The 17,864-nt window shown below is 38.3% G+C and overlaps 1 protein-coding gene across 1 annotated transcript in view; it reads right to left on the bottom strand.

The window, feature by feature from the left end:
• LMF1 (lipase maturation factor 1) overlaps positions 1-17,864 on the bottom strand; it is a 4,369,731-nt gene that overhangs the window by 597,738 nt on the left and 3,754,129 nt on the right. The window contains exon 9 of the mRNA XM_044089721.1: positions 4,168-4,351. Coding sequence (XP_043945656.1) covers positions 4,168-4,351 — 184 coding nt within the window. The remainder of the gene's footprint in view (positions 1-4,167; positions 4,352-17,864) is intronic.

Raw genomic sequence — 17,864 nt, 5'->3', positions numbered from 1 at the left:
TCAATAACCTGTTAGTCCATGTAAATAACAACAATAATAATAATAATAATTATAACTGTGATGATAAGAGGTACTGTCAGCTATACCAGGAGAGGCAGGGCAGTGGATGCATAACATATGCCAGCACGGCTAGCTGGAATTTTGTACAGAATTATATGTCATTTGGACATCAAAGTGATCTGTAGAGATGCATGTGCTGAAAAATGCATTTGTAAAGCTGCTTGTGTTACAAATGTATCAACAGTGTGCCCTGCTGAGCAGCAAGGAAAAATACATGCATTATTGTAACTGTTTCAATGTATATATTGTAACAGAGAATACTAGAAGAGAACAGGTGAGGTTAATCTCAATCCACCTGGCATTGAGAAACAGTACGAAAATTAAATTATTGGGCCTAGGCCATAAAGATGTTATCTCACAGTTTTGAATGTAGCCATAGAATAAATGTCTTTACTGGGAAGCTTCCTGCATTGTCATTGGGGTGTGTGTGTGTGTGGTGTGTGGTGTGTGGTGTGTGGTGTGTGTGTGTGTGTGTGTGTGTGTGTGTGTGTGTGTGTGTGTGTGTGTGTGTGTGTGTGTGTGTGCGTGTGCATGTGTGTGTGTGTGTGTGTGTGTGTATTATTGACACCTATGTGACAAGTACTAATAGATTTTAGCAATGGTGGGCTGCATGGGAACCAGGAGTCAGAAGACCAGATGTATGTGATGTCATTCTGTATAGAAATAATGTTTTAATATTAGAAGCAAATGAAGTCTCAGGAGCAGTCTGTTTCTTGGAACCTGACATAGAAAAAATACTTAGAAGGATCCCTCACTACTTCATCTTGCCTTGCTCTAGTAAGAGACCAGAGATAGTAATTCTCTAAATCGTTTAGAAAAATACAGTATTGAAAAATGAATTTGTAAAGCAGCATGTGTTAAACATGTATCAGGAAGTGCCCTGCTGGGCAGCAAAAAAATGTACATGCATTATTGTAACTGTTTAAATGTATATATTGCAACACAGGATATTGGAAGAGAAGAGGTTAATCTCAATCCAGCTGACTTTGCAAAACAGTTAGAAAATTAAATTACTGGACCTAGGTCATAACGATTTTATCTCACAGTTTTGAATGCAGTCACCGACAAAAAGTCTGTACTAGGAAGCTTCCTGCACTGTCATTGGGGTGAATTAATTGCCACACTGAAAGAGCAGAGGTTTGAAATTGTTTTATGACTTCCAGGATCTGCAGGAGATCTTAGCAAGGATCTGTGTGTGTGTATTATGTCATTCTGTACAGAAATAATGTTTTAATATTAGAGGAGACTGAAGTCTCAGGAGCAGTCAGTTTCATGGAACCTGATATAGAAGAATCCCTCACCTACTTCATCTTGCCTTGCTCTAGTAAGCGACGAGGGATAGTAATTCTCTAAATCATTTAGGAAAATATAGTGAGAATAGTTAAGTATTGTTTTTCTGCAACTGTGTGAATCTTTCCAGCTGTGTTATTTTTAATATTTCCTGTGACTGAAACACTGGTGTTTGTGTAAATAGACATTTAGTATTTTCATGTTTTTGTATTATTTATTATTAAATGTATTTAAACTTCTCATTGCAGCTGGTCCTTTTAGAAAAATATTTAAGTTTTGAGAGTATTTCCGTATATTTATTTGGTGATAACTCTGGCCATTCCTGAAAGCCTTGCTGTTTGGTCAACATTACCATTTGTATTATTATTCATTTCATTCAGTATAATTGGATACACTTTTAAGAGCCTTATAGTAACTGACTGGTGGCAGTGAGTTTACCTTATAGTCTGGGCAAAGTTGGTAGAGCGGGTAATCAGTGCCAGCCTTTCCCAGGTGTGTGTGTGTGTGTGTGTGTGTGTGTGTGTATAATTAAATCTCAAAGAGTGTGTATATCAACTACTTGCAGCAGGGACATGAAGCACTGGTTTCATAGACAGGGTGCTGGAGGACTTGGATTGAATACTCGGCTGAGGACTTAACCCCACAGATGTGCCAGTGGGAAGCCTTACCTGTGACCTAGAAGGAGACAGATAGAGAAACCCGGAATCCGGGCTGAGTGTGCTCCCTGTATGCTCTTAAGGGAAATTGTGCTTGATGCACAAAGGTCTGCATCTGGAAATACTGAGTGTATCCATTTGTATTCCAAGTGAACGCCCCTCTCCAGTGTCAATGGTGAGAATTCAGGTTCCTTGATTACTGGCCCAGAGTGGGGACATCACAATAATAATAGTATCAACAATCAGAGATTTAAAGGAGAGTGTAGAAGTGAAGCAAAATGGCATAACTGACTAATAAGGGAGTAGTAAATTTAAGGTGGTAGTAAGGAAGCATTTATTTTAGAAGGAGTAGTGAATCCTCAGAACAAGTCAGTTGTGTAGAAATGACTTACAGAACTGAAAAAGGGGCATCTATGAATGGTTACCTGTGATTTTCAGACATCTTTTTAAGTTACATTTTTCAATGCATTTAATACATCAATGCGCCCATTTACTACAATGTTCATTTTTAAAAAGAATTTCAATAGTTATACTTTGTAGTATTCACTGAGAAGGTTATACAGATCTGATACACTGCGTGTTAGGGGGCTACTTAACTCAGCCTTTTTTTAGATAACAAAAACATGAAATGCTGACAGTTTCTATCTTAAATCTCACAAAGAAAAAACATGTTTTTGTTTGTTATTATGTTGGTCCAAATTGCATTTTATACACACAATAGGAGCTATGGCAAGACAAATGCTCCAAGCAATCAACAGTTACACTACTGGCTAATTACTATCAACATCCTGTGGAATGTAGATTCTGAATGGAGGGTAGCAGATTAGTGTGTTTGTTTTATGATACAATTTAATCACAAGCCCCTTGAAACTGAGGCTTGGAATATATCAATGAGAAACAAACTTTGGATGAACTGATGCTTTCTGTATCAAATATGCAGTGATAACCAGACTTTTCTAAACAGCAAATTTAACACTCTGCCACTCTTTATAGGTTTAGTTTTATGAAATGAGACACTAGAATAAAATGCAATATTGTGTGGTCTAGTAGTACATAGGCAGACATTAATTCTTGTCATTCTAGGATTAAACTACTCAGTTTAACTTGTATCATTCCTTTTATCTACTTAGCTATAAGAAAATAAAACTGGAAACTTTATACCACAGAATATAAGACTGAAAAAAATGTTGAATAATCAACATTTTTCACATTAAACAATTCTGCTCTAGGCCACTCACACTTCAATTCTTTATTATAACAAACTTGCAAGATTGTGTCCTAAAAATAGCAAAACAATTTTCCTGACCTTTCCAATTCATTGATAAGTAGTTTTCATTGCCCTGCTCCACTGTTATCTACTGAAACTGCTAACAAAACTATCAACTAGGTATATAAATTACACGCGCTTAAAAATGGGCAAAACTCACAAAAGATATCCTGTTGGAGAAGAGACATTCTCCAATAGGGTACTAAAGTACCAGGAAAGCATGGTATAATCTGTGACTTCACAGCAGCATATTAAGCCACTCTGAACCGAAGTCTAAGAAAAAAAATTAAACATATGCCAACTTGTTTATGATTACTAAATGAGGCAGTTTACCGAATATAAAAAAATATGTCAACAAAAGAAAATTTAAAAAATGAGTTAAGTTAAAAAATAACTGCAGTAGCAGTTACCAGTACTTGCCATTTCACCATCTGTGAGACCACAGACATCGGGCCTTAAAACACCCATGAGCAGTCTGTTATTTCTAAAATAATGCCAACCCTGTCAGGAATTATTGCTTGTATACATGTCTAGATAAATTAGACAATGCACAGATATACACATGCACAATGTACACTGAAGGCACTTATTACTGAACTCTTCACGTCACATGCCTTTTTTGAACTTATACTTACAGTAACAAAGAATGCAGTGCCTCCCTACTCCTGAATTTAATTTGTTACCTGCATAAACCTACTAGGTACTGATGTCTCTTTACTGAGGAGGCCAACTATAGGAGCAATGCTTTGGTTTAATTACATGATAAGAGTCACATAAGCAGCTCATAGACTTAATCATCTATGCTATACTGCCACCGTTGATGGTGTCATTTTAAGTCAGAAAGTCTGGACAACAAGCCATTAATGTAAGTGCTTACAAAATGCTAACACTTACCTGAAAAGCAGCAAACCACATGAGCCAGTCTAGGCGGTAGTGGTAGGGGCTGATAAGACACGGTCTCCTTGTCAAATTTCCAGGTTTACATTTAAAGTCATATTCCTCCCAGACTGTAGTAGCATCATTGGGATTAAGGCTTGATGTGCCTTGAAGGATAACTTCTGTCCTCTGCTTAGTAATACTGGAGAAGAAAACAAATGAACACACCTATATATACACAGAACCACAAAACAAATACATAGAACTACAAAAGAAGCACATCATCTGTACTTAGGATGCTGCAAGATTATATACACTTACAGACTTAGGTAGGTGTGGTTTTAGAGCCAGGTTCAATAAACATTTTAAAATGCAGGTATACCAACAAATAATGTAATGCAGAAGTTAAAATATACCAACAAATAATGTAATGCAGAAGTTAAAATAATTTATCACACACCAAGCTGTATCTTCCATATGACTAAGACAGTACTACATTTGATGAGTGATCTGTGACTCTGATACTTCAGTCTGTCTGCATATCAGTATGCTGTTCATAAACCTGACCTGACAGGTGTAGGTGTGAGCGTGAGTGTGAGTATATGTGTGAGTGTGAGTGTGAGTGTGAGTGTGAGTGTGAGTGTGAGTGTGAGTGTGAGTGTGAGTGTGAGTGTGTGTGTGTGTGTGTGTGTGTGTGTGTGTGTGTGTGTGTGTGTGTGTCCCATAATGTAAAGGGCAGCAGTTACCAAACTTCCCTGCAATTTTATTACTTGCACTCTAAGGTCACACAGACTTGGTCAAGGTGTAGTAGTTAGTTCTCAAGCACTTCCATTTTCTTAATGCACGGGCTGGGAATCATAGTCAAGTTGCCTGATATGCAGTGTTATCTTGAATAATTAATTGCCATGCACAGGGTGGCGGTGATTCATAGAAACATGTTATGGAAGATCAAAGCAAGCAGTGTAGCTCATCCTGCCATCTACGCAAATCACTACATAATGACATACAAGTGAAGGTGTTCACCCAATTGAAGTAGTAAAGATGTGCAAATGAATAAAACCACAATAGTGTTACATTCATTGTCACATATGAACAGCTTGCAAAAACTCTGCGAAGGTCAGAAGATGCAGGAATATGTGCACTCCAGGAAGCCATGCTGCTCAGTATCATGACAGGAATTGCACTGAATATTTTACACCACTTAGCACAACCAGCTCTATGGACAGTGGATTACATACCATAATTGGGCTAACCACGATAAAGTTGATCTCATCCATACTGATTGCTAGGTTCCTGCTGGACATATGTCATCCAGAAATGGAATCTACAAGTTGTTGTTGGTTACAACACTTGAGATCTGGGAAATCCTGTAGACAGGAACCTAGTCTTCGACCAACATGTGTCCAAGGTAGTAAGAAAAGCCTTCTATGCTGCTCAACATTTAAGCAAGGGTATGGCATCTACGTCCATAGAGGTCATCATACCACTGTACCTAGCCCTCATGATACCCACCATGGAACATAATGTCCCCTTCAGTATTTACCTGACCAGACACATACAGCAACTGGAATGTCCACAATGGTTCTTTGTTTATTCCCTGTATTCTTTTTTAAATGTCTTATGGTGATCACCTAAAAGCCATGTCTCTTAACTCATTATCATACAGACTTTTGAGAGGTGATCTTTGCCCAACATACAAGGTATCCCATTACTCTGTTTTGATGAATCTTCTACGCATCTGCAAAACAAACAGCATCAAAACTACTAGATTAAAAGACCTAAATTTTGGTTGAGATATAAATAGGACATGTTGGAGAGATAGATATGTTTTTCAGAGAATTCCATTCTCTGGAACAGGCTCCCTATCTATGTGAAGCAGAGTTCCTTCCTATACCTATTTATTCACAATATGGGCCAATGGAAGGGTAATCACAAATTCACCCCTGGTCTGGAGCCTATGTCGACAATGGATAGAGGCAGTAAATCACCCTTACATAAATCAATTTGGGGGGTCACGTTTGAGTTTTACAGCTAGACGTATAAGGGTGCTAGTGGTCATTAGCCTAGTATACACCTATGAGCATATGAACCTATCCCTGTAGAGACATAGGCATGTGTAGCACTCACCATCCTAGCTACTGGGACCTTCTAGAGTCCAACAGGGGACACATTATGTAGACCACAGGACTCAGCCTTAAGGTGTCTGTGTGGACTGCCATGTGAGGCTATTCCGCTGGGCACAAAAACATAGATGGTATTATTAAAGTAAGCTATCCTGTTGACTGGACTGATAGACCTATGGTAACATTCTTATTTTTTCTCCACTCTTCAGGGTCCAAAAAAGAAGTGGTTGAAAAACAGTGTCAACTAGAGCCTACACCTACTGAGGCTACATCTAGGAAAGATGATGGAGATGGGACAGCCCTCTCTTCAGGTAGCCTGCCTGATTGCCTGTAATGACCCTTCAGTAGCTACAGCAGGTGCTGCAGTCTGTGGTGAATGGGATGGGAATTTTCTGCTTGACTGCATGAAATGTTTCCTGGAGTGGACTCAACCAGCTGCCCTGACCACTGGGCCACAAGAGGAGGGACAAGCCATTACCACCACTCATGCTAATTTGTTTGACGGTACTAAATATTACAAACTTAATAGTTAATGTCTTTACTGTGACTTATAAAATGCAGTTTAAAACCTAAAGAATACTACCACTATAAAAATAGCTTGTGAGAAGAGTTTGCCATTTACACTTCCATAGTAACCCCTATGGTTCCAGAGATATGTAAATTTGTTTGAAATGTGAGAACATAATTTGATTCTATCAAAAAACTTAGGCTCCGTCCATTGGAATTTACAATGCAAACTTTCAAGGCGACATAGTGTCTGTGTATGCATAGAATTTCTTTATTATGAGGGCATCCAGATTGAATTGTGTCCGCTGTACTTCCTTAAACACTATGCATATTCATGTTAATCAACTCTTCTGAGCAACTGTATTACTCACTATAAATCCCAGTCATGACTTCAGGGAATGCAAACTTTAATAACCCTGTTTCACACTACTGTATGCTAGTAAATTGAGAGAAAGGCATATCCCAGATGACTGGAAAATAAGCATAGTAGTGGCATTGTAAAAGAACAAGGGGAACATCCACAGCTGCCTACAGTACACAGGTATCAAACTCCTTATTACACTGCATGAAAGTCATTGAGTGGATGACTGATAAATGCATTTGCATTGTAGTAGAAAGTAAGCTGGAACATGAGCAGTTCATTTTCAGATCAGGATGCAGTACAACTGACCAGATGTTTGCAGTGATACAGATAGTTGAGAAGAAACAAGAGATGAAGAAAGAGTTCAACTGGGCAGAGGAAGCATATGATAAGGTCCCAAGAAACCTGATTCGGGCAGTTCTGCGGTGGTTCAAAGTCACAGAAATTTTGACAGAATTAGTGCAAGCAGTGTATGAGGACCCAATGACTCCAGTACGAACAGTGTTTGGTCTCACAGAGGGGTTCCCAATGAAAGTGGGTGTGCATCAGTGTTCAGTTCTAAGCCCGGTGTTGTTCACACTGCTGATGGACTACATTAGCAAACAGGTCAGAAGATACAGATCAGTAAAGTTGCTATATGCAGATGATGTGGCATTGCTTTCAGACTCTAAGCAAGAACTTCAGAGAAGGATAGGGGAATGGAATGCAAAACTGAAAGTATATAGGAATGAAATTGAGTACAGATATGAGAGTTATAATGGCAGTAAATGGGGGGATTAAGAAAAAGCTGAGAATTGAGACAGAAGGGAAAATAACGGAGCAGATTAACAGCATCAAGTATCTGGGAGGGGCAGATGAGGTTAAATCTAGAATAAGAAGGGTTGCAACCAGCTGACAGTGGTAGTGTATGATGGAGGAATAACAAAGAAGCTGAAAAGTAAGGTGTACAAAACAGTGGTGTGACCAGTATTCCTGTATGCTACAGAAATCAGGAAAGCAAAGGCAGAACTGTGCAGGAAACTAGAGTTAATGGAGATGAAGTGCCTGAGATGAGTGGTAGGATGCAGACTGTGGGACAAACAAAGAAATGAGAACATCAGAGCAGAAGCCAACGTAGCTCCAATTGCAGAGGAGGTCAAAGAGAAGAGATAATTAGCACATGTGTAGAAAAGCAAAAAAAAAACAATCTGGTGAACAACACTTTGGGACAAACAGAAAGAAGGCAAAAGAAAACAAGGACATCCAGAAAACAGGTGGATGGATTATGTGAGAGAAGACCTGTGACAGTCGGTCATCACTGTCAAAGAAGGCAAGAGAGTGGCATAGAATGAAGAGAGATAGCAACAGTTGACACAACACCCTGACCTCATGTATAAAATGAGAAAAGGGGAATTAATGAGGGCAGACAGATCACAGAGCCAGTGTCAGGGCAAGTTCCACTAGCTAGTGCAAAAAGGAGTAAAAGCTGATTTTTGTTACCTTTATTGCTCTGCAAAACCAAGGAGTAATATAATAGTGTACAATTTCTTCTCAAAGTTTCCTGCCATTCAGAGGGGCATGTGATTGTGCATTTTGATTTTATCACTGTGTTCATATCTCACTGAATAGTGTGTGTGTGTGTGTGTGTGTGTGTGTGTGTGTGTGTGTGTGTGTGTGTGTGTGTGTGTGTGTGTATGTCCCTTTGGCATCTGGTACAGAGAGTCACTGTTCTGATGTCTGTCCCATTTTCTACAGAATGTTTAACTGCAGCACCATATAGCAGTGTGCTCTACTGCACAAAGCCTGCCATTTATGAGTTTTTTAAATTATTCATACTTTAAATATGATTTTAACTAATGCAATATTATTTTATATGACTCTTAGCAACAAACTTTTTTGAAGCTTCAGTGAGTAGAGTGGATTTATAACATAAAACACATTAAAAAGTCAGATGATGCAAACATTAAGAGAACATTACTTTCTCATATCCAATACAACGAAAAACTCTACAGTACTAAAGATGGAAGAAAAGCAGGTGAGGGTATTCCAGAAAAATGGGACATACAATCATGCAGACTTTTATGTGAGGCCTTGAGGAAATATCTGCCATATCTACTGACTTTAGTATGCCAACAGAAATAGGAGCATCTCACGGCATAAGCTGCATGCAAATGTTCTGCTTCAGGTTACATAAAAATTGTCTCCCTAATTCCAACACATACTATGATTGTCATTACAGTATCTCTTCTCTAACTCCTAACATGCAACTATTCTGACTGACAGTACATAGTGCTTTCTGTTGACTACAGTCTTAAATCATTTTTCTGTTGTATATTAACTATTCCTTTGTTTTTAGCATCTTCTTTTATTATATAAATTATTCTTATTATTCCCACTTGATGTGGGATCACATTCTCTGGTGAGACTGAAACTAGTCCTTTGAGATCAGTGGTCTACCCCAGGTAACAAGTTGTATAAATATACAATATGTCTAGTGAACCTAGTACTAGGAAGCCTTCCAAGCAAATAAGCAGCAGGCTTCAAGACATTTCTAAGGCTGACGTACTTCCTGTGTAACTGCTGGTACCTGATACCAAGGGGCAAGTATACCCCACTGGGTCTCTGACATTTTTACTGGTGTTAAAAGGGCAGCAAATTCTTCATTTTGTTAATAGCTTTAATATTCCAGGCTGGAAAGAACTATTGTTCTTTACTATAAAGGAATACCTGAATTAACAGTATCAAACAGATTTATATTTAAGTCAGTTTGCTGAAATAGACATATGTGTATTGTTTTCAGAAGAAAGTAATAATATGCTTGACAAGATGTGTATAACTCTGCAGAAGGGGCTGAATAACATTTTGCTTAACACTGTATCGAACTACACTTCAGGGAGTAAAGTTATCAGATGTTATGCTTTATTACTAGAAAGGATTCATCTCTCAATGTATTTAACATTTGTGCAAAAGTAAAATAATATATCATACTCTGTTTTCATGAAAAGTGCTTTGGAGACTTTTTACTGACATGACTAAATGGCAGTTTAAGGCTACTCTTTTATTTTAAAAATTTACAACAAACTTTAGACATATTTCTTAGTTTCAAGCCAAGTGCTACCTAATATACAGCATGAATTGTGGGGTATGGCTTACTGCCTACTGGTTACAGCACATTGTAAATCAGATACCACAGAGCAATAATGTAGAAGTGCTCCAACTGTGTGATTCAAAATGGTTCAGGTTTCACATTAACATACATTTGTTATGATCACTCAGATATTTTCAGTGGGTTTATGCAGGCTGGAATTCCAAATGTATTACCACTTCACAGACTATGATTTCCTTCAGGGAGCATCAGATTTGAAACTGTAACATCAAATAAAATATTACAACAGTTATTTTAAGTTTATTTATTTGGTTATTTTTTTCTCATATATGTTTTGTTTCTCTTACCAGCCAGCTACCACCACCATCCAAAAGCTGGTCAAATCCTTCAATCTCCCATCCTACTGGCTTGTTTCACATCACATTACTCTGTGGGGTTCTTTCTCTTAAGTGGGGATTAACTTTTTTGAACCCCCACAATTTAAAACCATTAGCAGAGTGAGAGCCAGCAATAGGAAAGGTATTATCCAGACAGGCATATGATTTTATGCCCTGCAGCCTTCCCTCTTTGTGACTGATTACTGAACTCCCTTGGCAGGGGTTTGTAAAGTTGGATCATGCTGCATATGTTTCCATATATCAGGTCTGGCTACAGTGCTTATGCACTACTTGGTAGGCCACAAACCTCATCAGCCAGTCAATTCCTGCTGGAAAAAATACCATGTGGATTATATTAGGTGTTGCTTAAGCAGCAGGCTTAACTGCGACCTTTCCTGTGGGTGGGCAAGCTGATGTCACCTACTCATTCAATGCCATACCACAGCCCCCTGAAGCATCTTGGATCTCTAATCAGACCTGCATATCCAGGGTTGTAATCAAGACTTTATCCCTTGCTACCCCTCCCCATACAAACACACTTGCCCATACACCAGCATATCCTCTCATGTGCACTCACATGCATGTGCATACATAACCATAGCCTCTCAAACAGACACACATAAGATGCACTACTAACATGGATCAGCAATCTTTCTCTCTTAATAAAATCCATAGGTGTACACTTACAGTAGCAGCTGGCATAGAGAGTTAAGGCTGTGAGTTGCAGTGGGGGGTTTGATTCCCTCAGCCCTAAGTTGTCTGCTGTATGACCTTGAGTCACTTAACTAGACATTGTTCCTGGGTCTCCCTTGAAAAGTGGCTGAGTGTCTAGAGGGCCTACATGGTTAACAGATGGGTGTTATTACTGTTGTTGTTATTATTATTATTATTATTATTATTATCATCACTCAATCCGTGTACTGTTTTGTCGTGGCAATTGCCTAGTGCAAACATTTATGAGTCACTGTACCAGGCAACTAAATTCCACAGCAGTGCATTAGACCCTATTAACATAGTCCCACCCCCAACTACTCTATATAGATAGATAGATTATATATATATATATATATATATATATATATATATATATATATATATATATATATATATGGTACTAAACCTCTTGCTCCACAGTAGAGCTTCTGTGCTACTGTGCACAGAGGGGACTATGATCGGGACAGCCTTACCTACTATATAAAGCAATTTCCGCAGCTTTGTGTACTATACAAGTTCACTATGAACTCTACCAAGTGCCTATGCTCCAATGTTATAAAACTGTTTAAAAATTCAGAAGTCCATTATACTTGCCATTTTAAAATGAGCCCAAAGAGTAGTCTTGATGAATTAGTGCCCTAACATAATAAAACAAAGATTCTATGACGTACTGGATTTAAAGCCATTTATTTAAAGAAAAAAAAAGATTATATAATTGCCAACAATATTTTTTTAACATTGTGACATAACACTTGTACAGGTACAGTCAATTTTGATTGCTTAGTTCAAATGTTTCTTCATTCCTTATATGGTCAGTGTTGCTACAGCAGTGTCTTTGAATTAGATGCAGCAACGTGTTACTTTTATTCATTTAAATGGCATAAGGTACACCTTTCACTCATTTATGAAACTGTTTATCAGTAAATCCACCGGCTTCTAAAAGCAGTTATGAAACAAACACAGAAAAACTAGCAGTATAACTGGCTAACACTGATGTATAACATGCTTTCTTTGTCTTTTTTTTTAAAGCTTTCTATATGCCAAGATTAATTTTTTTTATTTATTTTTATTTTATTTCACATTTGTTGACCGGGCTAGTCTAACTGGATATATGTCCATTTTCAGTAGAGGCCCGGGGAGAAAAGCTCCAAGCATAAACATAGGTAGTATCACCACATAGAATATATACAATAGTACCATGAGAATGGTATATATTGTTTTGATTGTATAAGTAGTAAACAAAACATAGAATATATACGGTAGTAAGAAGAGAATGTTATACATTGTTTAGATTGTATAAGAGTATACAATTGCACAGAGTCTAACAGTAGGTCTAAGGTGAGATTAAAATTTGAGAAAAAGCAACATATGAGAGAAAGTCAAAGAAAAAAAGAGTTAATATTTTTTAATATACTAGAAGGAAAAGACACATTAGGTTACCTTAGGAGTTAATAGGTAGGGAACATAGAACAGTAGAGTAAAGCAGTAAGGAACAATAGAGCAGAGAAGTATAGGGAGTAGAAAGGGGGGCAGTGGAGGTATCAGTCCAGGTTAAAGCAAGGACAGAACCAGTGTATTTTAAGATATTCTTTTAGGTCTTTTTTAAAAAGAAGCGAGGAAGTAAGAGTTGAGAGTTCACTTGGAAGTTGGTTCCAGGTTTTTCTCACTGTGTTGGTAAAAAGTGAGTCCCCAGCTTTGTTGTTAGATTTTATACTGGAAACTAGAAGCTTGTTAGCAGAGCGTAATGTTGCAAGATTTTTATAGGGAGTTATTAGATTAGTGAGGATTGGGGTATTATTAGGGTGGTAGAGGATCTTTTGTGTGATAACAAGTTGTTGACAAAGTAGTTGGTTCTGGAGTTCTAACCATCCCAGTTGTTTGAAGTTGTGACAGTGGTGAGTTCTGAAGGGAGAGCGCCAGTGGAAAAGCTGGCTATGTTATAGCTGGTTGATAGTTTGTTAAGGTTGTTCTTAGAAAGGTTGGTATATATGACTGAAGCATAGGATAGGGTAGAGATTAGATGGGTTTGTGCAATAGTGGTTCTAGCTATTGGGGTAAGGAAGGGTTTGATTCTATAAAGGGAGCCCAGTTTTTTGTTGACCGTCTTTATGGTAGTATTTATATGGTCATCATAGCTAAGTTTGTTGTCTATTGTTATTCCCAGGAGACGGGTTGTAGTGTCAGGGGAGATGCTAGTTCCATTATTAGAGGTTACTGAGAAGTGAATTTGTGGTGACTTTTGTGTAGGAACAAAGAGCAACAGTTTTGTTTTTTTGGGGGTTCAGGAGGAGGCAGTGTTCCATGAACCAAGTTTCAACAATGTTAAATACTGTCTGGGTGAGGGTCTGGAGTGAGGTCAAGGACTTGGCTGAACATATGAGAGTTGACTCGTCTGCATATTGAATGCAGGTGGCTAGAGGGATTTTGGAATTTAGATCGTTAATAAATATAGAAAAGAGAAGTGGGCCTAATATAGAATCTTGAGGTACTCCAATGTTCACAGGCAGAGGAGAAGACAGATTATTATCCCAAAGCACAGCTTACTGTCTGTTTTCTAAGTAAGAAGTAAACCAGAGTAATGCTTGTGGGTTAAGTGACTGGGCTTTTAGTACATTAATAAGCAGATGATGGTTGACCATGTCAAATGCTTTTGATAGGTTGATAAATAGTGCAGAGGAAAGAGAGTTATTGTTACGATTTTTGTTTATACAGTCAGTAAAGGATAGGGGGGCGGTAGTTGTGCTGTGGAATGGTCGAAAGCCATGTTGACAGTTAGCAAGTAGATTATTGTGTAGAAGGTGGTGAAGTAGTTGTTGGTGGATACATTTTTCCGTTATTTTAGCTATTGGGGAGAGTAGGGCGATTGGTCGAAAGTTGGAGAGCTCAGCAGATGTCCCACCTTTATATAGAGGGATTATGTGGGATACTTTCCATATGGAGGTGATTGTGCTTTCAGTAATAGATCTATTTATAAGGATGGAGATGGGATAGGCAATGACTTTAGCGGCAATTTGCAGGTATTCTGCTGGTCAGCAGAAGGAGTGCAAGGTTTGAGTTTTTGAAGGAGGTTGCAAATGAGGGATGTAGGTACAGGTTGTATACAGAAGGTAGGAACAGGATTGTAGGTGGTATTTAGTGGAGAAGTGTTTACAGGTGGTAATGTATTAGCTAGAGTTTGAATGGCTTCAGTAAAGTAGTTATTAAAGGCATCAGCAATTTGCCTAGAGTTATTATGGGTGATACCTGATGGGGTGGGTGTTTTTGAGTGTCCAGGCTGAAGTAGTTTGTTGATGCCTGACCAGATTCTTTGTGGATTTTGTTGGTGGGTTTGTTGTAGGTGAAGGTAAAAGTGTTTTTTGTCTGGTAGAATTTCGTTTTTGGTGGCATTTCTCAATTGCTTAAAGTAAAGGTGATCTGATGGGTTCTTGAGGCTCTCCATTTGGCCCAAAATTTTATTTCTTAGGAGGATCATTTGCCTGGTTTGTTTTGTGAGCCATGAGGCTATTATGGTCCTGGTTCGGGAGGTGCGGCAGGGGGCATGGTAATCTAGGATCTGAAGGAATCTAGTATTAAAGTAGGTCACTGCCTCATCTAGTTGCATATGATGCAGTGGTGTCCAGTCACATGCTTTCAGTTCATTTTGGAAGTTCTCTGGTTGTAAGTTTTTTTTCGATCGGAAGGTTTTGAAAGTATTACAATTTGGGCTATGAGTTTTTTGTTTAATTATATAAGTTAGAACATGGTCACTGATATCATCTGGAAGGATACCTGGTTTGTAAGTTTCAGGATGACTATTTATAAGGATCAAGTCAAGGATGGATTCTTTACTGCTTGGTTTATGGATTCTAGTAGTAGTGGTTAACTCTTGGCACATGTGTAGAAGGGTGTCAACATACATAAAGCTGATCAATTTGTTTTGACATTATGCACATTGACATAAATGGTATTCAATCGATGTAAGTATTTTCATATATATCTATATATATCTATCTCCTGAATGTGCAAAAACAAAGAAGCACTAAGTACGTTGAGAAGTTTATTAAATCAGTTCAGTAATTTTGTTCTGCAATGGATTAGGGAACATCATCAAAATAATAAACAAATATCTCTTTCATTAAATAATGCTAGAAAACATGATAATCCATTAATTTCAATATTAAAAGCTATAGTAACTATTAAGGCATCTAAGTTAAGAATTCTTGTATCATAATTTATTTTGGAAAGTGTTTTATTTTTAGTAATTGTTCTTAGGAAAGTATTTTAATTATATTTAGGCACATCTATTTTTATTGTTGTCATCTGATGTTTTAAACTGTTTGTTTTTCTTAAATAAATAATTCAGCTTTAAAAGGCATATGCTTTTTTTTAAATACATTTTGTAATTTCCATTCCTTCTTCCACTTCTCAGTCACCAGCACAGGAGAAAAATGCCAGTAACTGTGAAGGTGGATACCAGCTTACAGTGAAGCAGTGATTCCACTACTGAAACATGTACTGTTATAGTAAGTGAACACCAACAACTGCATTATGTTCATCAAAGAAGTGCTGGGGCATTGATATCTACCATCTCTGAGACCAATGAGTAGTGTCGGAACCAAGGCCTGAAGCTTAATGCCAAAAAAATGCATTATCTTCCCCTTTGTAAAAAACTCAGTTTTCACGAATTACCATATTGATGGGAACTCACTGAACACTGAAGGGGCCATAAGAGATCTGGGCACCCAGGTTGACAGCCACCTCACCTTCAACCATCACATTGCCAATGTGGTCAGAAAGCCCTTCTATGTGGCACATCTTATAACTAAACATTTCATATCCAGGAATAAAGAGGTCATCATCCCTCTCTACTCATCCCTCATTAGACCAATCATCGAATATAACGCCCTGTTTGGCATGTACCTGCCCAGACACCTACAACAGCTGGGGAGGCCACAAAAGTACCTCACAAAAAGGATCCTAGGCCTTAAACACATGTCCTACATGGACAGACTCAAGAAACTTCAGCTGTTCTCAATCTGTTATCGTCTACTTAGAGGTGATCTCTGCTTGACTTACAAAGCTATGTCTGACCCAGCCCTACTTGAAATGCTACACCTAAAGAAAGCCCAATCCCCCCCATGCCACACACTCCAGAGATCACAACCACATTACCACAATTAACAGAACATGCTGGAGGGACAGGTTCATCTCCCAAAAACTGCCCGTACTCTGGAATAAGCTTCCTATTCATGTCAAGCAGAGCACCGAGCAAGCCCTCTTCAAGAGAAATCTTGACGAGTGGATGGGTAACAGAAAGTTCACTCCAGGGATCATTCCAGTTGCCCTACTGGATATGGGCACTGTGAACTAACATCGGGTGGCACGGTGCCTGGGCAATGTTTTTTGGGCTAGGCTTGTAAAGGCTCCAGGGCCATTAGCCTAGTACACACCTATGAACCTATTTATGGTTTACTTCCAAAGCTTTTCTGACATATTCAGATCACAGCTGTATACCATCATTTATTCACCCATGACCTGACACAAGGACAGCTAAAAGAGGGCTCAACTTGCGATGTTTACATTTATTGATTTATTTCTTTTGGCAAAAATGGTAGTAACAAATATGTCCTTAATAGGAACAAATAATGTCTCTATTCCACAGTATCTATAGTTCTTCAGGACCTAACAAGTTTGTTACAAAAGCCACCAAAAACAGAATTTCCCCATACAGGAAGCTAAGCACCACAGAATTTCTTGCATCAAAACAGGTGATGGTTAGATCTTTTACCATGTAATTAAGTTTAATGGAGCAGTACAACCCTTCTTGATGACAGAAGAGGAAGGCTACTTTTTAACATGGCTTCACTACAGACTGAGCAGACAAGTGGGGTCCAAGCAGAGACATGCTACAACAGCAGAAAGGTGTACCATAGTACAGGCTTAAAATATCATATTTTGAAATGTTTTGCTACATATTATATACTTCCTTGCTTTGAACTTTTGTTCGCAAAATATCCCTAGAGCTACAACACAGGAAATGCATTTGTAATGTATGGTGCTTGACATTCTGGCTTCTTGCAAAATGCACAGCACTTCTTCCTAAAACTGACACTTGAACATTATCATGCTGAAGGTGTCCAAGCCACAAGCAAGAGACTCGTCTGGTCTGCCAGCTTTGTAAAGGTCCTTCTTTGCTCTGGTAGATCTGGTTGGAGAACCACAGATGTCTTTGCTTTGTTTTTTTTTTTTCTTGTCATTTGCAAAACTAAAAAGAAAATAAATATCAGTGGGGAGCAGTACTGAAGTGTCCCATTTTAAAATAAAATCAAGTGATACAGAAAGCATTCAATGTTCATACATTCAAGCAAGGAAATCTGCAAAAGAATTTCTTCAGTAGGTAATTCTCTGAGGTGAACAGCTATATCACCAGAGATTCCTATCGCTGCTTCGAGCTTTAGAAAACAGTAGGCTACAGATTCAATTCATGACTGCTGGATGTAGACCTCCTGAGCTTCTCTACCACTACCATTAGGTCCGCGTGAAAATGATTTAACAGCTAAAGCCAATTC

Source organism: Protopterus annectens, chromosome 12.part0, assembly GCF_019279795.1.
Source record: "Protopterus annectens isolate FY-2018-M chromosome 12.part0, PAN1.0, whole genome shotgun sequence".
Lineage (NCBI taxonomy): Eukaryota > Metazoa > Chordata > Ceratodontiformes > Protopteridae > Protopterus > Protopterus annectens.
This window is presented reverse-complemented; position numbering and strand designations above follow the sequence as displayed.